General features: G+C 39.8%; 1 protein-coding gene across 1 annotated transcript in view; it reads right to left on the bottom strand.

Moving 5' to 3' along the window:
- The window catches only part of capn1 (calpain 1), a 47,740-nt gene that overhangs the window by 8,488 nt on the left and 12,177 nt on the right, over positions 1-27,075 (bottom strand). Inside the window, exons 4-8 of the mRNA XM_037675606.1 lie at positions 20,788-20,857; positions 17,896-18,014; positions 3,092-3,225; positions 1,211-1,379; positions 746-829 (exon numbers count right to left, since the gene is read on the bottom strand). Coding sequence (XP_037531534.1) covers positions 746-829; positions 1,211-1,379; positions 3,092-3,225; positions 17,896-18,014; positions 20,788-20,857 — 576 coding nt within the window. The remainder of the gene's footprint in view (positions 1-745; positions 830-1,210; positions 1,380-3,091; positions 3,226-17,895; positions 18,015-20,787; positions 20,858-27,075) is intronic.

Raw genomic sequence — 27,075 nt, 5'->3', positions numbered from 1 at the left:
AAACTTGACTTTTCGCAGGCGCGTCGCTACATTTGACTTTTCGCAGGCGCGTCGCTACATTTGACTTTTCGCAGGCGCGTCGCTACATTTAACTTTTCGCAGGCGCTTCGTTACATTTTGACTTTTCGCTGGGGCGTTGCTACATTTTGACTTTTAGCTGGCGCGTCGCTTCATTTTGACTTTTAGCTGGCTCGTCGCTACATTTTGACTTTTCACTAGTGTTACGCTAATTTTAGCCATATTCAAACTCTGTTTCAGCTACTTTATCATTTGTGTACAAAGTTATTCACCACTCGGAATTCACACTATTTTCACAGAAAATTATTTTTCTTCAGTTTATTAACTTAGCAATAACTAACCTTACCTGCATTCCAACCTAAAGCAGTAAACACATTAAAGAACTATACAGCTGCTTTCGTTGCATCTGACCTGGATGTTGTTTGACTTTTGTACGAGTAAGCCTAATAAACTGTGCCACACAGATATGACTTGTTTTTTTTTTTTAGCTACCAACACAATTAAAACGTTTAAACACAGCTAACCTTCCACTTTAAATGAACAAGTGAAGATAAACTTGTCTCGGTGAACTTTTAGGTTTAAGATCAACTTATGATTTGGCACAAGTTTTAAACATTTACCATACAATAAACTTGAGTAATTTAAAGTGTATTTTAACAACACATCATTTAACCTCTCTGGTCAGTCAGTCAGTGTTATCTTCATATCCTTCCATAGTACGTCTCACCTCGTCCACGGCCGTCACAGAGTAGGCGTGTCCCTTCACCAGCTTCTTAAATGTGACGGCCTCCATGTCAAACTTACTGGTGATCTGTAAGAGAACACAGTGAATGAACAACATCATGAAGCACAATTATTTGCGATGTCTATTGTGTGACATCAGCTGCTTTTGTGATGCTCAGCGATGTAGCCACTGCTTCATGATCCATTCAATTGCTAATAATCAACAAAACAGCCAACTTGTCTCTGTCCCCTCGAGGGTTTCTACTAGATACGTGCGATCTGTTGTAGTTTAAGACAAGTTTTGTTAACATTACATTTTAAATTATGAAATTTACTAGAAACAATTCACCTAGGAGGAGGACAATTCACAAACTACTTTATAGTACCATTGAACCTTCACTGTCCCTGGTTAATCTGCATTGTTGTGTTTTCTTGTGACAGAAGTAGAAAGAACGTTATCAGTACTGACGTCAATGGAGCAGCCGAGCAGCGAGCCCCTCTCTACGGCTCTCTTGATGATGCTGTACAGGTCGGAGGGGGCTTTACTCAGCTCGTACATCTCCGTCACGCCACCTGTGAAGTCTTCAAAGCCTTCTGATGTGCTGCCGCCCGACAAAGCCTCGTAGCAGCCGTTCAGTCTGAAACACAGAAGGGGTTTGGTTTACAGAAAACATATTCTCAATGTAAATTAAAATTAAATACTTTGCACATTTTAAAGCCGTCACCATATTTGACCAGATAACCAATGGTGTCAATAATGCAGTAGTTTCACTTTTACAGTCTGGGAAGCTCTTAAAACTAAGCAGGCAGATGCTCATAGGAACAAAGCTCCATTTCATTTAAACAGCTGAGACCACAGCTGTCCAGCCAAACAGCTGCAGACCGAAGAGGATTTATTCTTCAAGTATTCCTCGGTCCTGTTCTCTGCAGGGATTTCCTACTCTCACTTCCTGAATTTACCTCACGTTTAGAAATATGCCAGAGAAAAAAAAATGTATAAAACGTCTTCTGGAGTCCGTTTTTACTGCCTTTCCCAAATGATAAAAATAAAATTATAATCGGGTCGACTTTGAGCTCTTCTGAAAAAGAAAAATAATGAACACGTTTCATCTCCAAATATATAAAAGCAATAGTTATATTTTTAAGTCAATATAAATAGCAAATACCTTACATGTTGTAGACAGTAAATAGTTTATTTCTGACCAGACTGAAGAGCTAAAGGCTAGTCTTTACAGTGCAGACAGACCAAAGTAAATTGCTGACATCATAAAACAATTCAAACTTTTTTTTTTCCATTCAACCTTTATTTAGACAGGTAAATCCCATTGAGCCTGACATTTTGTAACCGAGCATGTGAACATTTTTTCATAAACTGTCAATAATGGTCAGTTTATTTGTGATTATTTCCATAAAATCTTATCGTTATTTGCTAGCACAAAAATGAGCAGCAGCAGTTAGTTGTAGTACTCTGTGTGCAGCCAGTGGCACTTCCTGCAGAAACATCAACATTTATACTAAAATAACAGTTCACTTTGGTCTCAGCTGTTTTAGGACTAGCCATTAGCTCGTCAGTTCCGTCAGAATTAAACTCCTCCTCTAAAGTGAGGTCAGTCAAAGAGCTATCTACAACAGGTAAGATAGTCATGGCCCTGGTTCCATAATCCTGAGGCGGCAGGTTGAAGCTTCGGTTCCATCAGGAAGGGCATCTAGTGTAAAATGTTTGCCAAATCTTTCATCCAGGTTTGATTGCCGTGGCAACCCAAACGGAAAGGAGCAGCTAAATGAAAAATAAGCTATTAATGGAGTTTATTTTCTCAGAAGTCCATTTAAAAGATCTAAATGATTGCTTTAAGATGACTAAAATTATTCAAGTGTTATTTTACTTTTGTTCCATTCTGAAAGTTTCTGCACACAGATCCCAAACTGAAAAAAACTTTATTTAAACTGATAACATTTCATAAAGAAGCTCCTCTGTCCGGTTTCTTTGTTTTTCTTTAACAATAAGTAGCAATTTGATCAACCTAGTGCCCTTCTGAAAGAAAAATGTTTTATTTCCAAAAAGCTAAACTCTTAAATATCTCAAATTGTACTGAGCAAATGGAAAGTTTATCAATGCAGCACTTCAAAATCTTGGATGTGCAGTTCCTGGTGATTCCTTCAGTTTTATTTATGACCACAGGACACCACTGGGTGTCACACTAGGCCAGTGTCTGTACTGCAAAAACAATGGGCTTCCAGGTCTGACATGTTCATTCTTTTGCTTAAAAACAAAAACATTTTCTGCTGCTTTGTCCAAAATACATGTTTGGGTGTTTTCAGCCGTAAGTTTCCAGTTTTCCTCCAGTCTTACTTGGCATAGGCCTTTTCCATCAGAGCACTCCAGAACTCAGTCCCCTCTGCCGAGTGGACGAACAGCAGCTTCCCATCCTTCACCGGCAGCCGGTCATCAATCACCACATCCATCCACTCGCCAAACTGCCAGAACTGTGTTACAGCGAGCAGAGAACAAAATTACTACAAAGGTTTCATGTCTCTGCAGAAAGCGCGAGTCTTATTTACTGGTAGCTCCTTTTTCAGACTTCTACAGAGTTTCAAAACTTTGCACCAAAAATATTAACACGTTTATTTTGTTTTTCCATTTAATCCAAATCTTGCTCACTGGTTCCCCTCCTGCAACCCCAACAAGTCTTTATGGTTTCCCCTGTGGTGCTTGGCCACTAATAAACATTACAGGTGCGGGTCATAAAATCAGAATATCATGAAAAAGTTTATTTATTTCAGTAATTCCATTCAAAAAATGAAACTTGTATATTATATTCATTCATTACACACAGACTGATATATTTCAAATGTTTATTTATTTTAATGTTGATGATTATAACTGACAACTAATGAAACCCCCAAATTCAGTATCTCTGAAAATTAGACTATTACTTGAGACCAATCTAAAAAAGTTCAGTCTGGTCCTCTGGACATTCAAAAACACAAAAAGCAAAACAACAAAAAATGTAGAAACGTTTCGTCTTTCATCCGAAAGACTTCCTCAGTCTGAGGCACTGTATTCAGCTCCGTCTTATAAATAGCACCTTCTCAGAGTGGATCAACCAGTTTTGCTGCTGACAACCAAAACCAGCTGCTCACATGATCAAGAAGGACCATCTTCCTTCTTGACCATTGGTAGGATGATGGTCCTTCTTGACCATGTGAGCAGCTGGTTTTGGTTGTCAGCAGCAAAACTGGTTGATCCACTCTGAGAAGGTGCTATTTATAAGACTGAGCTGAATACAGCACCTCAGACTGAGGAAGTCTTTCGGATGAAAGACGAAACGTTTCTACATTTTTTTAGTTTGCTTCGTTTTGTTTTTTGAATGTCCAGAGGACCAGATTCAACTTTTTTGGCTTTTTCTACCTGGATTATTGAGCAGGCATCAGGACTTAAGACCAATGTTTTTAGAAATGTTGGCCAACTGAAAAGTATGAACATAAAAAGTATAAACATGAAAAGTATGAGCATGTACAGCACTCAGTACTTGGGGCTCCTTTAGCCTGGATTACTGCAGCAGTGCATCGTGGCATGGAGTGGATCAGTCTGTGTCACTGCTCAGGTGTTATGAGAGTCCAGGTTGCTCTGATAGTGGCCTTCAGCTCTTCTGAATTGTTGGATCTGGTGCATCACATCTTCCTCTTCACAGTACGCCTTAGATTTTCTATGGGGTTAAGGTCAGGTGAGTTTTCTGGCCAATTAAGAACAAGGATACCATGGTCCTTAAACCAGGTACTGGTAGCTTTGGCACTGTGCAGGTGCCAAGTCCTGTTGGAAAATTAAATCTGCATCTTCATAAAGTTGGTCAGCAGCAGGAATCAGGAAGTGCTCTAAAACTTCCTGGTAGATGGCTGCGTTGACTTTGGACCTCAAAACAGTGGGCCAACACCAGCAGATGACATGGCGCCCCAAACCATCACAGACTGTGTAAACTTGACACTGGAACTCAAGCAATGTGTATTATGTGCCTCTTCTCCCTTCCTCCAGACTGTAGGACCTTGATTTCCAAAGGAAATGCAAATTTTACTTCAATCAAAGAACATAACTTTGGACCACTCAGCAGCAGTCCAGTCCATTTAGTCTTTAATCCAGGCGAGACACTTCTGATGCTTTCTCTTGTTCAAGAGTGGCTTGACGCAAGGAATGCAACAGCTGAAACCCATGTCTTGCATACGTTTGTGCATGGTGGTTCTTGAATTACTGACTTCAGCTGCAGTTCACTATGTATTTCTTCCCCACATTTTAGAAATGGGTTTTGGCTCACAATCTTCTCCAGGGTGTGGTTATTCCTATTGCTTGTGCACTTTTCTCTACCATATCTTCTCCTTCCCTTTGCCTCTCTATTAATATGCTTGGACACAGAGCTCTGTGAACAGCCAGCCTCTTTAGCAATGACTTTTTGTGTCTTGCCCTGTACAAACAAGGCGCCAATGGTCGTCTTTTGGACAACTGTCAAGTCAGCAGTTTTCCCCATGATTTTGTAGCCTACAGAACTAGACTGAGAGACCATTTAAAGGCCTTTGCAAGCGTTTTTTGAAAAAAGTTTTAAGTGGGAGTTTTTGTTTTCCCAAAAACCTCAGGTGTTATGAAGTTTCTTTTCAATATCTGGGCTCAGTTCAGAAGAATCTGACAAGCTTTTGGCTGAGGAGTGGATGAAAGTTTGATGTCTAGCATGAGGCGGCAGTTAAAAGATGCAAGCAACAAGCCTGTTTGGCAACAGAGAGAAACCACTCACAAGGACTGGTGCAGGACTATATCAGCAGCTGGGACAGACACATGTTCAGGTTTAATTTATGCATGAACCATGAAAAATAAAAAGCAGTTCTGTCTGAAGCTTAAAGTCATCACTGGATGAGCATCTGTACAAATAAAACTGGTTAACTTCAGGAGTTAGTTCGATTCATAATGGCCACGACAGTTAACCAACATTAGTCAACATAAAAATGGCTGCTTCAGAGTGTTTTATTAGAAAATCTGAGGTAAAATTTGATGTGGTAGTCAACAAGAATCTTATTAAACGCATGCTAACCGTGACATCTCGATATAAGACAAATGGCTTCAAGGTTTAACCAAAACTGCAGCAACTCGGTCATTTCTTACAAGTCTTGGTCTGAAACTCTAGAAGAAATGCATCTCACCCATGGCCTTTCAGTCAACAATATAGGCTTTTAATTGGAAACTGAAGAAAACAGCTGAACGGTTGTTAGGGAGCATTCGGTGGAGAAATTCAGTCTTATAAAAGATATTTCTTTGTCAACATGATTCCATTTATAGGAAAAATACAAGAGGAAGTCGGAGGAGGAGAACAGCTGAAGTTTAGCTGCACCTTGAAGTATTTAGCCCTCAATTATCTGCCTTACTCCGACTCCACAGAATGTGCTTTAGGGCAGCTTCGGCATTTATTGTGCAGCAGAAAGTCAGAGCTGAATCCATATCCGGGAGTAGCTGTGTCACGACACACAAAAAAAACAAAAAACTACAACTCACCGAGCCACACAGTGAGAAAAGAACTCACCACATCCGTGTCACAACTTGCAGCAGCCTTCAAGCTTATGAAACGCAACAAACCGTCAGCCTGTGTGAAACGTGAGCTTGGCTAAGAATATCAAAAGGATTCAGCCCCAGTTTCATCTGTTCCTGACAGACACAGCTGAGATTGCCTTGTTTATAATTCATACTTGTGTTGTGCACCTGCCTTGCTGGTTCACACGAAGCCTCTCCTCACAGACACAAATTAGGATCCTCACAGTTCACAACGAGGCTTTAGGGCAGCTCACTCAGGTTTTGGTAATCCATCCAGAGGATTAAAGGATCTTCACGTGTACAACGAAAAATCCAACAGTACTAAAGGCAAGGACGAGCAGAAACATGCTCATTTGGATAGAATATTCCCAAATGAAAACAGATTTAAACAAATACAGACACACTGGATGTTTTGTGGAAATGCAACGTGAATGCTGAGTGTTGAATGACTAAAGTTATTTACAGAAGTTGTAACTGAGTTAAAGCCAAACTAACTAAAAAGCTAAAAATAGCTCAAATGCTCAATTTAAAAAAAAAAGGATGGTGACAAAACATTAAAAATACCAATACAGTAGCTAAAAGTACCAAAACGTTAGCTAAAATCTATAAATATCAGAAAGGAAGTTAAAAGACAAGTGACAAAAGTCTAGCTAAAAAAGCTAAAAGTAGCATAAGATGACGACAATAGAGCAGGTATGTTGAATCAGACTGAAAAACATTGTTTTTCAAGAAATTTGAGAACTATTTTGATAAGGAAAATGTGATTAAAAAAGTTTAATAAAATAGTATAAATGTTGCAAAAACCAAGAGCCAAAATGAGCTCAATATTTTGACGTTTGAATGGTTAAAGTTTCAAAAGGTGTACCTGGATTATTGAGCATGGACTTTGTTGTTTTCAACCAGTTTGACACGACCGTCAACAAGGAAGAGGGCCGGCAATGGAGGAGGGGCCGTGCCAAAGAGACCATCTTAGCACCAGCAAATCTGGTTTGTTCTACTTTGGAGTAAGCTGTTGGGGGAAGAATAAGTTTTGTGTTGTGCGTTTCCTTGACTGATGAAGCCTTCTGGATGGAAGGTGAAATGTTTCAGCACAAAAAAAAAATAACTATCCAGATGACCTGACGGAAAAATTTTGGATTGTATACCTGGATTATTGAGCATGGACTTTGTTGTATACAGAAAAGTTATGGTTCAAAAAAAAGGTACAAAAAAAAACAACTTGCATTTCCTACAAAAATGTAGTGTGAATGCTTATTGCTGAAAACAGCTGAATATAACTAAAAACATGCTGAAATGTAGCTGAAATGGAAGAACAAGCTGAAGTTATCAGAAGAAAGCAGTAATTTGCTGAATTAGGTTTACATGAGTAGAAATGAGCCCACAAATTAGGAAATTAGCTATAAAGCAGAAATTAGCTAAACAATAGCTGAAAAATAACTGAAAAGGCAGAAAGAAGCTTAAACTACCAGAAGGAAGTGAAAAGAGCTGAAACTAGTTAAAAATAATAAAAAAAATAATAATAAAAGTGGAATTAGCTGAAAAAGCTAAATTTAGCACAAAAACAACTATATAGTAGCTGAAACTAGCAGAAAGGAGCTGAAAGGAGCATAACAAGCTGAAATTAGTAGAAAGGAGTTACCGGTAATTAGGCTGAAAGTTACAGAAATTACCACAAAAACTTGAATTTATCTGAGAACAGCTGAAATTAGCTAAAAAATGCTAAAAGTTTAGCTGAAAAGGTAGAACAAACAAATTTGCAGAAGTGGAGATAGCGCAATTTTGCCATATTAGGCTGAAAGAAGCAGAAATGAGCACAAAAAAAGTGGAAATTATCTGGAAAAAGCTGAAATTAGCAACAAAAAAAAGGCTGAAAAGTAGCTACAAAATGCAGAAAGAAGCTTAAACTACCAGAAAGAAGTGCAGAGAGAACTTTTTTGTTGCTGAATTAGGCAGAAAAAAGTTGAAATGAGTGCAAAAATATAGAACCAGCTGAAAAAGCTAAACTTGGCATACAACAGCTAAATAGTAGCTGAAATAGTGGAAAATGCTGAAACTTGCAGAAATAAGCTGAAAGGAGCATAACAAGCTGAACTTAGCAGAAACAAGTTAGAAGAAGCACAAAAATGTTGTAGTTAGAATGAATCTGAAAGGAGCACAAAACAGCTGGAAAAAAAGAGCTGAAATTAGCTGAAAAAATGTTGGGGGTTTTTGCACAAGGAAAAGAAGCTGAACCAGAACACAATGTGAAGAGTAAAAGGCTGTAAACAGATATAAAGATTTGAAGGATGTAAAATGAGCTCAATTCATTTTCTATGAGGAAAAAATGGCAGAAAGGCTAAATATTTCAAAAAGCTAAAGTTGCATCAATACCAACAGTCATAGCACCCTTATCCTTAACAAGCTGAATATTTTGAAAAATGATTTGTTGAAAAGAGCACAAAAATTGTGGAACGAGAAAGATGCTGAAAAACGTACGGAAGAAAAATGCACCACAATAGTGTGAATGCTTCATAAGCGTTCGCATAAGAGAAACAGGATCACTATAGTGTGAATGCTGAATCAGCAAAAAGAAAAGCACTGATTCTAGTGCAATTACTTAATAAAGCTGTAAAACATCTGTATGCATGTCCAGGATGTTTGCACTCATGCACGCATATTAGTTTACTGGCTTCCAAGGTTTTCAGAGAAAACTGAAGCAATGTTTGTAGCCTTCTTATTCAAGAAACAGAATCTGAATGAACACACAGCTCTTCACGACATCACCAACCAAACCAGACGAGTAAAATGGGACGTGTGCGTGTCGATGCGGTGGGTTTTATTGATCCGACTGCGTCGCATGAGATGGCACCGAAGCCCAGGAGAGGAAAAAAAAGCGTCTGTCTCTCTCAAAGAGAAGCAGACAAGGTTTCAAATTTAAGTCTGAGGAGCTGATAGAGCTCTTTCCTTTGCTCCTGTGTGAGAGTGTGTGTGTTCACATAAAGAATGTGGGACTGCAGCTAGTTTGTCACGCTGTCCGTTTCTGCTCCAACAGCCTTTATGACTGAGCAGTCAGCCTGACATCAGGCATCCCTGGTGGATAATAGTTTCATCCGTGTGTTTGAGACCAACATTATATTTCTGTAATGTGGCGTGCAGGTGACTTTGATGTGCCAGAGCTTTGTCGTGCTCCCTGTTCCATTTCTTCAGTTTTCTCTCCATCAGTGTCTCTATTTCTGCTGACAGTGTGGTTGGCAAAGTGCCCGCTGCATCAAATATAATCTGATCTGCTCAGAGGTCTCAGTGACACAGCAAGCTCAGTGGAGGGGGTGGAATTACTACAAAATGTCTACAAAAATGTAATTCTCCTTCTACTGGGGTGGTATGAAGCATCAAAAATTGAGTTATTGCAATATGTGTGAAAAAAAAAAAAGGATTTCCAAGTCCACAATTCACACATTTGTGCTCTTTGCAATAGGCACCCTCAACACTGAATGACAGCCCCACTGTGGTCACAAAAAACATTTGCCAGAACGTGGATGGCTTTTTCAAGGGTCTTAATAGTTTTCTGAAGACAATATCAAGAACATAGCAGGCTCCCCATTATGAGTACTGGTGTGCGATAGGTCTACAATGGTTTTGAGCATGCTCAAAACTTCCATAATGAAGTTGTGGTACTTTATCATTGAGGTGGATGAGTAACAGTGGCGTAAGCTGGAGCCCACCAGGTTTGGAGCTTGGAATAGAGCCGCTGGACCACTGCACTGAAAGGAGTTTCTCTGTGGTGGTTCAGGCATTTGATTAGGACGCCTCCATTTGGAGGTTTTCCAGTCAGTGGGAAGAGACCCTGGTGCAGATCCAGACTCAGAACTGGCAGGAGCGATTATGAATCCTCTCTGGCATGGGAACACCGTGGGATCCCTCAGAAAGAGCCAGAAGTGTCACTGGGAAGAGAGATACCTACATTAGAGCTATCATTTCTAAACCGAACCCAGAGCCCGGCCCGACCCAGATTAGGGCCGGGCCATAATAATGTGCTTAATATGCGGGCCAGTGTTGGGCTTTTGATTGCGTCAGCGGACACGAGTGGCTGACGATCCAATTATACGTCAACATGGCTTGCCATACAATCACCAGCCGCACACAGCCATTTGACCGTGTGCTGACCGGCCAGTTTAAAAAAAAAAAGTTAAAAAAAGTTCAGTTAAGCTTCAGATGGACTACTGCCAGCGATCCATCCCCAAATGTACATTCAGCCTGCACTCAGTGGACTCACGTGGCCGATGACTCAAACAGGTGAGATCCCAAAATATCCAACATGTCAGAGCAGGGTCTGTGTCTGAATAATGCAGAATGCAGGCAGATGCAGGGATTTAATGTGCTTTGACTGCCATGAAAGGACAAACACCCCCTCAGCTCAGAACTTCTGCCCCCTTTACTCAGCCACGTGCATCCACTGACAGTTAATAACTATATAAGCAGTGAAAGCTTAATTAAAAATGTTGGAGGTTTTTTGGGGTTCTGACCTGTAATTACTGTTAATTTGTTGGGTGGGGTTCAGAAATGATGGTTATGGTCTGGGGCCGGGTTGGGTCAGATTTTTTGGGCCCCAAGTGCAATTCTAGCCTATAAGCTTCCATCCTAAACCTGCTGCCTCCACAACATAAAAATGAAGCAGCAGCAGAAAATGGATGGTGGACATAGAAAGCAAGGTGAAGTGTAGCAGTTTCACACAAAAAAGGTTTTTATAAATGTTCTACAACCTAGACATGTTCTAAGTTCTGGGTCATGTGGATCTTGGCGAGCATAAGGAGGGGTCCATTCAGTGTGAACAAATAAGGAGGGGGGGGGGTCTGAGATTGTCATCATTGCATGTTCTCATACAATGACAAAATTAGTTCTCTACAGTTAAGCCATCACACCTGGGATACACCCAAGTGGAGCAGTGGGCAGCTGTGCAAGCGCCCGGAGAGCAATTAGGGATTAGGTGCCTTGCTCAGACACCACGACAAGCGGGAATAGCTGGGAGTTGAGTCTGCGGCTTTCTGGTCCCAAGTCGGCTGCCCTGCCTCTACCCCTTTTCAGCCCCCATACAACAAACAAGTGTATGTTGATCCATGCCTGAAAACATGGCTAATCTGAGCGTTCAATGCCGTGTGAAGGAAGAACTGAGGTTAGCAGTCGGCATCAGTCACATGAACACCATTTAAGTTTTTTTTTTTTTTTTGTTACTTTGGTTACTTTAAGGTTTAAACAAGTTACAACTTAAATAAGGGGCGGCTGTGGCTAAGTGGTTAGAGCAGTCATCCTCCAATGTGAGAGTTGGGGGTTCGATTCCACCAGCAGTCACATGCCGAAATGTCCCTGTGCAAGACAAGGAACCCCTCATTTCCTCCGTTGTGTGTCCCTTCAGTGTATGAATGGGATAAAGCTCTGATTATTCTTTGTCTAGATCTAGTAGAGCGCTGTATGAATGACTGTAAAGAGCTTTGAGTATCTTGATAATATAGAAAGGTGTTATACAAGTACAGTACATTTACCATTTAATTGTTTTAAATAACTTGGGACTCAGAAATATGCATTTTATCAAAGTATTATTCAACAAACGCACCTCAGAATTAGAGCAAATCTGGACCAACCCTTGCTAACAAAGCTACCCGACGCTAGCTACTGACACTCCTCCCTTTGCTCCACATTTCCACTTATTGGCTGTAAAACATGCAAACAAAAAGCCACCGACTCATTGAAGTGCCCTCTGTCAGACAGGAACGGACACATCTCTACTACGCACAATCCAAGAGCCTCAAAGTGCAAAGCTCTGCCGTGACACCACTCCTCATATTGTGTTTTTCTACTTCTTCATTGACTGTGAAACAAAACGTCAAATAATCAGATCGACGACTGTCAGAACTTCCTGTCACATATTTGCCAGAAGATATTTGTGTGCACGAAGGGTGTATTTGGAGTCGATCACAAAGCAAAGTTCAACTGATAAAGAGGCGAGAAACGGCAACACTGTAGAACACGGGTGTTCATATTACAAGGCAGCAGGACAGGAGATACTGATCTACATGTCTGCTGTCTTTTTTAAGACTTGTTTTGACACGTGCGCTTGTTTCTACAAAGTTATCTGATGCTGCAACGCAACTCACATCCAGGTTTATCTCGCTGACTGCGTGTGAATTTGTGAGGTTATCTTCAGTGAGGAATAATCAGGGTTTAGCAGGTAAAAATAGCAGCTTAGATTACAAAAAAATTAAAAAAAATGCTGAGTTATGAACTATCGTCTTGTAGGGAAACGAATAGTATCCATGCAATCCATCTCCTAATTTAATGCAACATAAAGCAAGAAAATTAATCTAACAATGCACTTATAGTCTCAGATTACTGGAAGCCATCATGTTTTGCTTTAGTTTTTGACAAATAGCTAGGAATGGTTTCAACAACTTGCATGATGCAACAAAATGTTTCTTCTGCCTAACGTGGCTAAATAAGGTTTTATCGCCCGTTTAATCATAGAGCCCGTCTAAATTCATCAAATGCCGAGTCAGCATTTTGGTGTAGTTATATTTTTCATAAATACACCAAGTTGTGTACAGTTTCATGATATGCATAGCAAGCTCGTCCTAGGCACCTTTATTTTAGTAAGACCTGATTTATTTTAGGCAATAGGCAAAATTTATATTAAGCAAAATGTAAAACCTTAAATATAAAAGATGTTAATTATGCTTCAACGACGGTTGTACATTATGTGGTTTAGTCTTCTTGCTGTGAGGCAATGGTGTCAACCACTGAGCCATCATGTTGAATAGATTGTCGCCAGATTGTTTTAGTAGTTGTTTTTGTTTTGTTTTCTTAATCACATTTTTATCTTGTGTTGTTTTTATAAGCCAGATGTCAAAGACAAATCTCCATTTCATTGAATGTTATGGACAATAAAGTTGAATTGATTGATTGATTGAAAAACCAAGAACCGGGGGGTACACTATCAAAATTAGCTTAAATCATCCCAAAATACTTACCATTACTGTAATATCAACGGGCTGGGTCAAACATGGGCAACCAAACAATGACAAAACTGTTTAGGCCTGCCGAAATAAACAATAAATCAATTAATCGCATAATAAATTAAAATTATCAACCCCTTTCATTTATCGGCTTTATCGTTTCTCGTGTCTCTCTCTTTCTACTGAAGACACTGGATGACAAAAGGCTAGACTCCGGTGCTCTTCACCGACCCCTCCCTTTCTCTTTAAAATCAATTTTAACTGTACAAAATCACGTTTTTTGGATTGTTAAAAGCAGCTAAACTGAGAAGCTAAGCTACGAGCAAAGCTAACAGGCCAACCGCGGGGAAAAAAAACTCCGTCTTCTCGAAGCTCCAAAATTCATGGTTGAAACCCGTGCCAGTTGTTTTTCTCTGCAAAAGAAGCTGAGAACTTGTTTACAGATTTTTTTATTAAAAGCTTTATGTGAAAAATGCTATGCTAAAGAGCTCAAACCACACAGAGCGTCCGCCATTTTGAGAACTGAAAAACAGGAACGAGAGACAGCCCATGTCACATCAAGGGACCGCCCTCCCATTTTTCTTACAGACACACTGCTCGCTCCCTCACTATCCATCCTTCAGTTCAAATGGTCTTATACTGCTATGCAGTGGTCGAAAAAAGGTACTACATGAAAAACAAACCTTTTTTCTGAAATTTGACAATTACAAATTATTGTCAAATTTCAAACAATATTACAGTTTATCGCAATAATTTCTGAGACAATTAATCGCCCAGCAAAATTTGTTATCGTGACAGGCCTATTACTGTTGACGAAAAGAAAACCATTCAAAGAAGAAAAGGAGCACTGTTAATTACACAGACTGTTTATGAGGAGATCAACAAGGAAATACAAGGTCAAGTGTCACTGCAGAAACTGGACAAAATGTTCAACTGGGAGCTACATTATTCACAGCTGATGCAGTTCAGCTGTTCTGTTCATCAATATGCATAGATTTGCATCATGCTATAGGAGGAAATTAAGCCGTTTTGCCAAAGTTGACATATGTTAAAGATAAAAAAATGGGGAAATTTTGCAAATTCTTTAGTTTTACAAGACAGAACATCAACTGCAATGGTGAACTTGCTTGCCATCATACAGAATTTGCAGGAAAATGTAGACAAATGTTAATTGTATTGCCGTTTCATTGTGAGCGGCTGGGTTATTCTTTCATTCAGCTCCGTGTACCAGACACTATAAAACCTAACAAGGAAAACAGGAGCTCCAAACTATTTGTCTGCAGCTCATATTTACCGTTAGCTTTCCGTATAAAGAAAAGGGTTCAGGAAAAAGCTTTCAAACTAATTTGTTCTGCGTCTCAAGAAGTCTTTGAATAACCTGCATTGAGAATCTGCTTTGGGTTGGCTGAACATTGATTCTGTCATTTTCTGTTATGAATTTTTTCTGTATCCTTTAAAACTAAATTTCACCCCTCCTAAAAAAAGACCTTTGGAATAGTTTTGACTCATCTTACATAAATTTATTTGTCCTATCAGCCAGCAAACACACTCTAAAACCACAAAGCAAAGAAAAGTTTTGGGAGTGTCATGTTCCTTTACCAAAGAACCGCTGAAAAATTCCAAGAATATTCTGTAGGTATTCAAACACCACCTCAACTGAAGCCGGTTAGGCAGCTTCAAAACTTCTAGGAAATTACCTTTCCAACTTGCCAAATCTTTACCTTGAATGTTTAAGCACAAAAGATCCAAGGGGAGGTACACTTGGGTGGGGTTATTTCAGGTCTTTCAAGGATTCTAAAGCTACTGAAGTCACGCCTGCATTTTCTTGGAAACAATGATTCAGTTCACCCTGCAGAAATATTAACCATCAGGGTGGTTCAGAGACATTAACACTTTGAACAATGGTTTTCATATTATTTTATCCACTCGTCTTCTTTCAGCTTTTCCCTCTTCAGGTGTTACCACAGCGAGTCATCCTCCATCTCCGTCCTCTGCATCCTCTGTCCTCACTCCATCTACCTTCATGTCCTCTCTAACTGCATCCATACATCTCCTCTTTGTCTTTTTCCTCTTCTACCAGTATACCCACTGCCCCTCCTCTGGACAAGTCCAAACCATCTCAGTGTGGCCTATCTTCCCATGTGTATTGTGACCAATATTTTCAGTCAAAGAAAGACAGAATTATACTTTGAATGGTCCACACTTATATAGTGTAGGGATGCACAATATTATCGGCACGGTATCGGTCAATATTAGCGATAAAGTTCATATCGGACATCGGCCATTCCATCAAAACAAACTCACAGATATGAAAGACTTCTGTTTTAAGTTTTTTTTTTTTTTTTTTTTTTAAGAAACTGTCAAGTATATCTATTATTGCACTACTACTTTTCCGCTTTTCACTTGTTGCTTGTGAACAGGTTGAGTTTAGATTTGTGAAAATGTACAAATTTGCAATGTTGGAGTGTTGTCATTGTGTTAGAGTGAATGTCATGAATAAATTTGACATTAAACATAATCCAAGTTGAAGTGTTACATCATTTTCAGACTCCTTTTTGGCATCTGCATTTGGTAGAAAGCCAAACTGACAAAGACCATGCAGAATAATGTAGTATTTTAATTCCACAGTAGAGAAAGCTATGTAGTCTCTGGAAGTAGGTCTAGGGCATGTGTCAAACTCAAGGCCCAAGGGTCAAATGTGGCCCTCGACATCTTATCTCACCCCCCAAGATGTTATTTTAAATGTAAAATACTTTTATAATTTTATTTTTTTCAGTAATCATTGATTATGATGTCAAAAGTGCAACAGAGAAATACAAATGAGACCAATCAAGCTCTTGTTGAGGAACCAAGAAAAGATGTTGGGTCTCTAACTTGAGTTAATGTAGTTTCTGAAACTGGCCCTTAGTTTTTAAAAAAGTTTAAATTTTGGCTCCCTTTTGTAAGTGGGTTTGACACTCCTGGTCTAAGGGGAAAAATATCAGGATCTGTATCAGTTATGGGCCAAAGAAGTTTTAACATATCGGCATATTGGCCAAAAATCTAATATTGTGCATCCTTAATATGGTGGCTTTTATTTTTACGTTGCAAAACCTTAGTGGTGGTGTGGTCACAACTCTGGATGCACCTCAGTTTGAGGGATTATGGTTTGGTACAGGTATTTTACCATGAAAGAATATTAAAAAAACATACTTGACTGTGTATTTTGTCCAGTTTGAATTATAAAAGGACAACCCACATAAAATGTGTCAAACTGAAAGTCTGATGAGCTCCAGAAAGGTCTTTTTAAAAATGTTTTCTTAAACAACAACAACAACAACAACAACAACAACCTAGGAAATGTTTTCTTCACTAATTTGAACCAGATTTAACGCAAAAAATATATAAAAAATAAAAACCCAGACCTGAATAACATCTTACAAGTTGAAAATGTATACAGTAAATAAAATAAAACCTTTGATCTCAGCAGGTTGAGTGGTAATGTGAGAAAATAAGACTTGATATCGTTTGTTGAATAAAGGTACAAATAACGTGCTACAGTATTTTTCAAAGCGATGCTTAAATAATACAACTGCCTGCCATATTTGCACCTCTCATTTCTCTGCTGCAGCTGTCTGTCAGCACCGAAGAGCTTTTCTCATGCAGCTGATCTGAACCAAACAGGCAGGTCTTCAAGTTTCTGCATGTTATTCTGAACCAACCATCTTTGTCTGATGTAATTTTTAAACAGAATTCTTATCAGCTTCACTTCTGGTCAATAAAATATGCATCTGCTCCAAGAGCAGTGATCACCAGTGACTGATGTGACGTCTGTTCACTGCGCTCGTCCAAATCATCTATACCAAACGGTCACAGTACAAATACATATACTGTTACACCCCTACAAGGCAGGCTTTATTTACCTATTCACATAAACACACTCATGCAGCAAAATGAAGATAAAATCCTAGATCTTGTGTAACGGAGTCCAAATACTGTGACTGTTTCAGCACGTTTGACTGAACAAATGGTTTGAATGATAAACAACATGCTCAACATATTCACTACATATTCACTGATAGGACTCAAAGTCAATCTGAATTTGATCTCATCAGAAGACTGCACTTATCTTTGGATACTTCCAACAGTTTTGTCCCTCTACACATCAAGACACTGCATCCAACTAGGTTAGCAAATTGATTAATTTGCGCTCTGAAAGAAACCATCTGCAGTAAGACCTGATGTACCATCCACAGATGTGTGCCTTCCTAATTATGTCCTCTTAATTTATTTAGAAACAAAAGCCAGAGCCAGTGACGGATGCAGGAGGGACAAGAGCTCGGCCATTAGTGACAAACAATATGAACACTTGTCTAAAGCAAGATGTTCTCCCATCTTTGACTAAAGTCACTGATCAGATCATTTGAAGCAGAGTTATGTGAAAAGGTTCATATCTGAAATGTCTCATTAGGATAAAAATCAACTTTTTGAGTTATTTCAGAAGTAAAATAGTCAGATTGGAGGCAAATTATACCAAAGTGAGTCAAAAACATGACAACACAGAACAATTGAAAATGTCTCAGGTTCCTCTTTGCGCTATAAGGAAACAGGAAGTGGAAGTACTACCTGAAAGTGGAAGATCCCAGCGTATTGCTGCTGGAAGCTCTGTCCATGAGGAACCACTCGGTGGAGGAGGTTGTCGTTTAAGGTCAGCGAGGCGATAGCTGCCAGCAGCCAGCAGTCCCCTGGAGATTAAAATAGACAGTTGTATCCTTCCTGCGAAACCCATAAATTGTTCAACATCTTCTTGCGTTACATCTGACTGTGTAGTGTCACCAACGCCGATTTAAAATATTTTTATATTTTTGGACACGTTGAATGTTTATATCTCCTAAAAGCCTGGAAAGACTTGAAGAGGAAGATTAATGAAAACTCTGATGCAAACAGTCTCAAACCACGATTATAGAAACTCTGCCTTCCTAGAAATGAAAGAGGCACTGGACTACAAGTTACGACCTGAAACTCTGAAGCACTTCGACAGCAGGTTTCACTCCGTGGCTTTGAGCTGCAAAAGGCACTTCAGTTTAAATGTGTGGCAAAATGTTTGCAGAAAAAACTACATCTTCTAGTTGACGGTCTTGGTGTTGCCACACATGCAGGCTCAGTGTTTGACAGTTCTGCTCCGCTGAGCCTCAAGTGATGAAAACAGGAGCTTTCCAGTGGGAGTAGTTTGTTGTCATTCCCATTTATCGATTTGTGTATTAGCACGTTTAGAAACATCAGCGTCAAAGGTCAAGGAGAGTCATCGCTTCACTGTTTTTGGTACTTCAGTGTAAATAAACTTCACCCCGATGAAAGATGGTAGATCGTCTAAAAGACAAGAGAAGACTAATGTTTCTGAAGGTTTAAATGTTCCAGATTAATCAATTTTTTGTGGTTATTCTTTTGCAATAAAGCGGCTTGTAAGAGGCTTTGGTAAAGAATTTCATTTGGCGATTGAAGAAATGGATCATCAGATCCACTCATCCATCCATTATCTTCCACTTGTTCCCAAGTCAGGTGTCGGGGGCAGCAGCTTGAGCAGGGAGGCCCAGACATCTCTTTCCACAGCCACCTCTTCTAGCTCTTCTGGGAGGACCCCCAAGGTGTTCCCAGGCAAACAGAGAGACATAGTCTCTCCAGTGTGTTCTGGGTCTTCCCCGGGGTCTCCTCCCAGACGAACATACCCAAAGCACCTCCCTAGGGAGGTACCCAGGGGGAATCCTTACCAGATGCCTGAACCACCATAACTGGCTCCTCTCAGTGTGGAGGAGCAGTGGTTCTACTCAAAGTCTCTCCTGGAAATCTGAACTTCTCACCCTATCTCTAAGGGAGAGTCCATCTACACTGCAGAGGAAACTCATTTCAACCACCTGTATCCACGATCTCATTCTTTCAGTCACTACCAGAGTTTGTTACTATAGGTGAAGGTAGGAACCTACAAGATCCACTTAAAAATGGCATATTTACCAGATATAAAAATACATTTTTATACTCTAGAAATTATCTAAAAAGACATTCTGAAGGGTACCGATGCAGCGACCGTCAAACTTTCAACTTGACGTACATCAACTTTCTTCGGTAAAGCTCAGTGATTTGATGCCTACCTTTTCAAAAATCTAAGACAAAATGCCACCTCAGAATTTGAACTTCATCTGTCTGCCTTAGTGCGAATTCTGAATGGACCAAGGCTGGAGGGAGGAGCTACATGGCACCTTTGCTCAACAAATGAGGTAGTAACAGAGCCAAAATAATCAACGTGTGAAAATGGCTCAATAATGTGATGAAGTGATGACATCTGCTCTGTGTGATCAGCTGGTCAAGACCAAACAAGATTAGCCAATACACAGCAACTTTGATTTCATTTTTAAAATGCGTTAGCCGCTAAGATAACTGAGCTATTTTGTTTTGAAAACATAAGGGAGAGGTATCACATTTGGAGTGTTGCGCTCCACACCTCTTTTGGTTCTGCAATGCTCCGCTTTGTTTCTGAAAGCTCACGTGTGTGCGGGGCGTGGCAGCATAAAGACAAACTGGTCTGTGCAGCCCTTTCATGGAATGGTTTTGTGAAAGAGCCTAGGGAATGACCCACTGCAAAAGCCTTTAAGCTGTGGAAGCAAATCATGCAGGCACAACAGGAATGGACAAACTCAACGAGGCCACCATCGACTGAGGACCAGGACATTTCATGCTGTTAAATGAAAGCATGAACCATCACACCACTGTGTTGCCATTTTCCCTCTCTTTGGCTCTCTTTTGTAGAAGTCCTTGATGAGCATTAAAAGGTATGATTTTTTTTTTTTTTTTTTTTTTTTACGGAGTAGAACCAGGAAAATCCTTCCCCATGGGCCGATTTTACTGGTGTAATAAAAGCTGCAGCCCCCCTCTTCAGCCGAGCAAACTGGTTGTTCCATCTGTCCATTATCTTTACCCACTTCTTTCTTTTCAGGTTGCTGGGGCCACTGGTGCCCATATTCAGCAGTCACTGTGCGGGAGGCGGGGGACACCCTTAGACAGGTCTCCAGTCCATCACGGGGACACATGGAAACAAACAATCATTCACTCTCTCACTCACACCAATTTAGAGTTACCGATCAGCCCAACATGAATGTTTTTGGTCTGTGAGAGGAAACTGGAGTACCCGGAGAAAACCCATGCATGCACGGAAAGAACATGCATCCCATTTATTTCCCAAAACAACCGGTGAAATTAGACTTCTAGCAGTGTGATGAAAGTTTATGTTCATCCCTCGGTTTCATTAAACGCTCAGTGTCTCGACAGTGACGTGTTCTATAGCACTCGAGCGAAAAAGAGAAGAAAGTTTTACTTATTCATGACCAACACTCTGGCTTGTCTAAGATTCAATCTTCAGACAGCCTTCCATATTTAAATTCAACCAGATCTCCCCCTTTTCTTCCTCTCCCAGCAGAATCACACCGCAACCATGACATAGATAAGCTATCTCCAACAGGGACTTACCCAGAGCTCCCTGACAGATGTCGGTACGAGAAGCTCCGTCTACGATGAACTCGGGCCGTCTGCAGATCTCCTGTTGGGAGCAAATCAACATAAACAGACAGATTAGCACTTTGCTTGTCCTTGGAGATGCATTTTAAAAGCATTTCGTCTTTCTTTACAGAGCATAGATAGCATTGTTTTGTATACATTTAAACAAATTAGATCAATTTATCAGGTTAAAAACTAAATCAAAGATTAATCAATATTGTTGCAAATATTCATGTCTTTATTTCATATTGTTGGTTCTGTTTTCATATAATTCAGCTTTAGTTTTTATCTTATACAGTTGTGCATTTATTTGACTACAGCACAAACATTTGATACGCAAAATCCCAAGGAACTCAAACTCACTGGGTGGGAGGCCTTTCCTTCACATGCTTGTCTTTTGTGTCTTAATTTAGAAAAATATACCAAACTCAACATGTCATTTTCAAGACTTTTTTTTTTTTTTTTTAAACTTGTGGTTGAACAGGACTGGAGGAAAATCCCAGCTTTGTGCAGTCACCATTTGCACAACAACCCAAAGCTTCTTCTTTCTTCTTAGTTTGAAAGTCGTGGTATGAAAGTCAAATGTTTGTTGCTACAAAATCATTAAATTCGCTTGAATCCATAAGAAATTTCAGATTATGTTGAAACTTTGCTCCTCTGCTGCTTGAATCACGAGTAGATTTTCATTTGGCCTTTTCTGGCAGAAAAAGCAGTCCAAGTTAAAATCATACTGACCAATATCTAAAGCAGGTATGGACCCTGACTACTCGTGAATACTTCCTTCAAGTCCACAAAAAACAAAATGTCCATTTGACTGTCCAGCATGGGGCAACCTTCCCTCCATGCATGGATCAGTGAGCCTGTCACAGATTTGTTTCCTTTCTTGATGGTCCTGTACATCCTGAACAGTAAAGATCTAAACCATCCCACATAAAACTTCAGTTATGGAAAAGCTCCTGATTAGCAAAGTCTTTCAAACTTCCATGCTTGCTCAAACTTTCTTCCTTTAAAAAGACACTAACTATAAATACAAAGTGTTTACTTTTTAATAAAGTCTTCCCAATATAACAAGATGGTCAATACACATCCATCCATCACTCGCTTCTTCCTTTTCGGGTCGCAGGGGTCACTGGTGTCCATATCCAGCCATCACTGTGTGAGAGGCAGGGGACACCCTGGACAGGTCTCCAGTCCATCACAGGGACATTCAGAGACAAACAACCATTCACTCACTCACTCAGACCTAGGGACAATTTAGAGTTACCAATCAGCCTAACGTGCATGTTTCTGGTCTGTGGGAGGAAACCAGAGTACCCAGAGAAAACCCACGCATGCACGGAGAAAACATGCAAACTCCAGAAAAGCCCCCAGATGGGACTTGAACCGGCAACCTTCTCGCTGAGAGGCAACAGCTCTACCAACTGAGTTACCTTGGCCAACATCCGCTTACGCAAAATAATTTCAATCCGGACCCATGGTGCATTTTTCCTGTCTTGATATGATGTATTTAAAAATCAAGGCAGCATGGGAATAGGGTCATCCATCTGCTCTTACACTTCTGAACCAGAAAGGGAGGTAGTCAGAGTCAAGTTGGCCAGTAAATAGAAAATTGGGCATGGCATGAACAGTCTATTCTTACAAAGAGTGGTGCCATTTCTTGATGGGTTCCTCAATCCCAGCTTCATTAGTGGGAGCACATTGTTTTTCATTCATTCAACCTTTATTTATACAGGTTAGTCTCATTGAGTCTCAAGGACTCATTTACAAGAGAGACCTGTTTTAAAAAAAGAATGACGACAACAGTGGACAGTACAAGTAGTAGTATCATTGTGGAACAAGAAGAACAGAGATAGTGATACTAGATACTGAGTAGACAGGGGGGGTTGTCTTTAAATACCGTTTGCAAGTGTGATTTATACAACCGCAAACTGATTTAAACTAAATCAGCAGACTTGACCTGCAATAATACAACATAAAAAGTTTAAAAGATAAACAAGGTTGCTTTCTAGTCCGTATAGTTTCAACCATCTGCAAAACATTATGAGCATGAGATACCCAACATGAACATGTTAGGTCACCCATGGTGCACACACAATCATAGGAAAGAGGAGAATTATATAAATTCTTACCTGAACTATACAAAAACACACATTCCACATTTTTAATGGCCAAAATGAAAAATATTGTGTGGAAAACTAAGTTCACATCATGATCCAGCAGCTTGTAGAACCATTTTTACCAGTAACTAACTATACTAACTTTATTAATCTCTCCCATAGTTGTGGAGGAATTTTAGCCCACTCTTCTTTACATCAATCCAGTATTTCAATCAAGTTGAAGTGTGGACTTTGACTGGACTGTTGAAACATGTTGGTTCTTTTGATTTTCAGCCGTTCTACTGAGTTTCATATCATAGTCTCGTTTTATGACCCAATCTGGTCCAAGCTTCAGCTGTTTGATAGGTGTCTTCACATTTGAGTCTAAAATACTTCTACAGAGGCGTTCATGGTCAACTCAACAACTGCAAGGTGCCCAGGTCTTGTGGCTGCAAACAAAACCCAATTAATCACCCTCCACCTCTGAGAATTTCCACTGATCTGAGGTGATCATGTCCAGCAGCACAAACCCAAACATCTCTGCTTTGCTCTCATCAGTTCAAAGGACATTGTTACAGAAGACTTGTGGTTCATCTACAAACCAGATTCCAAAAAAGTTGGGACACTAAACAAATTGTGAATAAAAACTGAATGCAATGATGTGGAGATGGCAAATGTCAATATTTTATTTGGAATATAACATAGATGACAGATCAAAAGTTTAATCTGAGTAAATGTAACATTTTAAAAAGAAAAATAAGTTGATTCAAAATTTCACAGCGTCAACAAATCCCAAAAAAGTTGGGACAAGTAGCAATAAGTGGCTGGAAAAAGGAAATTGAGCATATAACGAACAGCTGGAAGACCAATTAACACTAATTAGGTCAATTGACAACATGATTGGGTATAAAAAGAGCTTCACAGAGTGTCAGTGTCTCTCAGAAGCCAAGATGGTAAGAGGATCACCAAGTCCACCATTGTTGCGCAGAAAGATAGTGCAGCAATACCAGAATAGTGTTACCCAGCATAAAATAGCAAAGACTTAAGTTATCATCATCAACCGTGCATAACATCATCAAAAGATTCAGAGAATCTGGAACAATCGCTGTGCGTAAGGGTCAAGGCCGTAAAACTCTACTGGATGCTCATGATCTCCGGGCCCTTAAACGTCACTGCACCTCAAACAGGAATGTCACTGTCAAGGAAATAACAGAATGGGCTCAGGAATACTTCCAGAAAGCATTGTCAGTGAACACAATCCGCCGTTGCCAGCTGAAACTCTACAGTGCAAAGAGGAAGCCATTTCTAAGCAAGCTCCACAAGCTCAGACGTTTGCACTGAACCAGGGGTCATTTAAAATAGAGTGTGGCAAAATGGAAGACTGTTCTGTGTCAGATGAGTCACGATTTGAAGTTATTTATGGAACACTGGGACGCCATGTCATCCGGACCAGAGAGGACAAGGACAGCCCAAGTTATCAACACTCCGTTCAGAAGCCTGCATCACTGATGGTATGGGGTTGCATGAGCGCTTGTGGCATGGGCAGCTTGCATGTCTGGAAAGGCACCATTAATGCAGAGAACTATGTTCAGGTTCTAGAACAACATATGCTCCCATCTAGACGTCATCTCTTTCAGGGAAGACCCTGCATTTTTCAACACGATAATGCCAGACCACATTCTGCAGCAATCACAACATCATGGCTACGTAGGAGAAGGATCCGGGTACTGAAATGGCCAGCCTGCAGTCCAGATCTTTCACCTATAGAGAACATTTGGCGCATCATAAAGAGGAAGGTGCGACAAAGAAGGCCCAAGACGATTGAACAGTTAGAGGCCTGTATTAGACATGAATGGGAGAGCATTCCTATTTCTAAACTTGAGAAACTGGTCTCCTCTGTCCCCAGATGTCTGTTGAGTGTTGTAAGAAGAAGGGGGGATGCCACACAGTGGTAAAAATGGACTTGTCCCAACTTTTTTGGGATTTGTTGACGCCATGAAATTTGGAAACAACAGATTTTTCCCTTAAAATGATACATTCTCTCAGTTTAAACTTTTGATCTGTGATTTGTGTTCTATTCTGAATAAAATATTAGATGTTGGCACTTCCACATCATTGCATTCAGTTTTTATTCACAATCTGTTTAGTGTCCCAACTTTTTGGAATCCGGTTTGTAGATGCAAATTTGCAAACAAGTTCTTTTTAGAGACACTTTAACACAAACTATACTTGCTCAATTTTTCATGACATTTAACTTACTAAGGCTTGTAAGGTTCTGAATTTTTTTTTCCTCAGAGTATTGCACAGTCTGAATTTGCGGTGAATTTGCTCCTGGAAAGACTGGCAACTGTCTTCAATGCATTTTTGTCTAACAAATCATCTTTTACTGTGGAACGATGGACTTTTACTGGTTTGAAAGTGACCTTTAACCCTTTCCAGATTGATGAGCAGAAACAGTCATCTCTCTAAGGTCATTGCTGATGTATTTCTGTCTTGGCATTGTGTTAACACAGCAGTTTGTTCCAGAGCAGCAAACTGACAAAACTCCTGCTTTTATAAGAGGTGCTCACACTGATCATCATGATCAGTAAATCAATACATTTGATCAGCAGCAACCGACTGCTACCTTCCCTTTTTAAATCCTATAGAAGCAACAAGGGTGGATTTAGTTTTTCATTTTGACTTTTCATTTAATAAATGATGAAATAGTCAATTTTTTGTGCATTTATACACTTATTGTTAGATTCAAATAAGTTTAGAACCTGGTAAAGACCGGGAACATAGTTATTATGTACCAATACGTTTAATTCTAAAATTTAAATTGGGTATACTTCTTTTTCCGTGGTTGAAATCGCTCACATGCACAAAGACTTGAACCCTTCTTTAGCTCAGAGAGCAGTTTTTCGTCAGCTGTCTCTACCCTGACTGTATAAATATTACACATCAACTAATATATTATGAAGAATCTCTTTGGTGGGGGCAATCAAGACCAGAGGAAGCATTAAAGCTGACAGCTACACACACCGAGGTCAGTCGCATATTCAAACACATTTAGTGGTCCACGTACTCAAACGGAAACTGCAAGAGGCACTAATAGGCTGCAGTCACGCAGACGATCGCAACCCCAGGACACGCTGAAGCTCTCAGTTCCTCACCCACCTCGAAGACTATCAAAGTACGAGCAAATCCAGCAAAAATAAGAGCGTGCTGTCTGCTGGGCTGCTGTGAATCAGTCTCACTTTGTTCTCTTGGGACATACTAAGCTACAAAGCACACACTGGTGTATTTATAGTCGAGTTAAAAAAAAAAAAAAAAAGTGGTGAGTGAACAAAACAGAATTACGAAAGAAGAAATGCACCGTTCCGTCATCAGAGGAGAACAAAGATGAGTTCACTCCTTTTAAATTCCTAAACTGGAGGGAAAGAGAACTGCCAACTGGGTTTTGCTTAAACATTAAGAGTGGAAGTACCAATCCATACTGACTCAAAGTGTAGTTGCCTAGCAACAGATGAAATAAGTCTGAGGAAAACTGCTCAGAGGGTGATAAATTTTTATTTCAAACTGCCGCAAAGTCATTATCTGCTGACTCAAAGAGAACACAGAATGTTCCTAAACTGTACTTTATCTGCAGGGTTTTCCTCTAAAAGTAAAAAAGTTAGGACAAAGTTTGAAGTGGTACTAGATTATGAGTTGAAGCCATTAAGGGGGGACCTAGTAAATACATATGAAGTTCTAAACTGGGAATAATTTCTGTTCTGCGCCCAGCGGAGTTGCCTGATCAAGAAAAGGTAAACCAACAGCATTTCCCAACACCATTTTGCATGAAATTCTACATAAATTTATTGTTACGCTAGTCAAGAGATCACTCAACCCTTTATTGCTGAGGTGGGCAACATTTTATTTTTTTTATTTTTTCCCCAAAGGGCCACATCAAGACATTTAAAACAATCAAAAGGCCGCATAGAAAATTGGAAAATAAATTTTCTTTATGACAGATTATCTAGAAGACATTTTTCTTATTGTAGCATAGTTAGCATGCGTCATAAAACAAGTCTTTCCCAAATCCTTTAGGAATATGACATTCTGTAAACTGGTTCCTGTGACAAGATATCACGTTAGCTTAACACGTCACACTGCGCATGTCGGTTTAACACGTCACACTGCG

The sequence above is a fragment of the Nematolebias whitei genome, chromosome 1 (genome assembly GCF_014905685.2).
Source record: "Nematolebias whitei isolate Nwh7 chromosome 1, NemWhi1, whole genome shotgun sequence".
Classification (NCBI taxonomy): Eukaryota; Metazoa; Chordata; class Actinopteri; order Cyprinodontiformes; family Rivulidae; genus Nematolebias; species Nematolebias whitei.
This window is presented reverse-complemented; position numbering and strand designations above follow the sequence as displayed.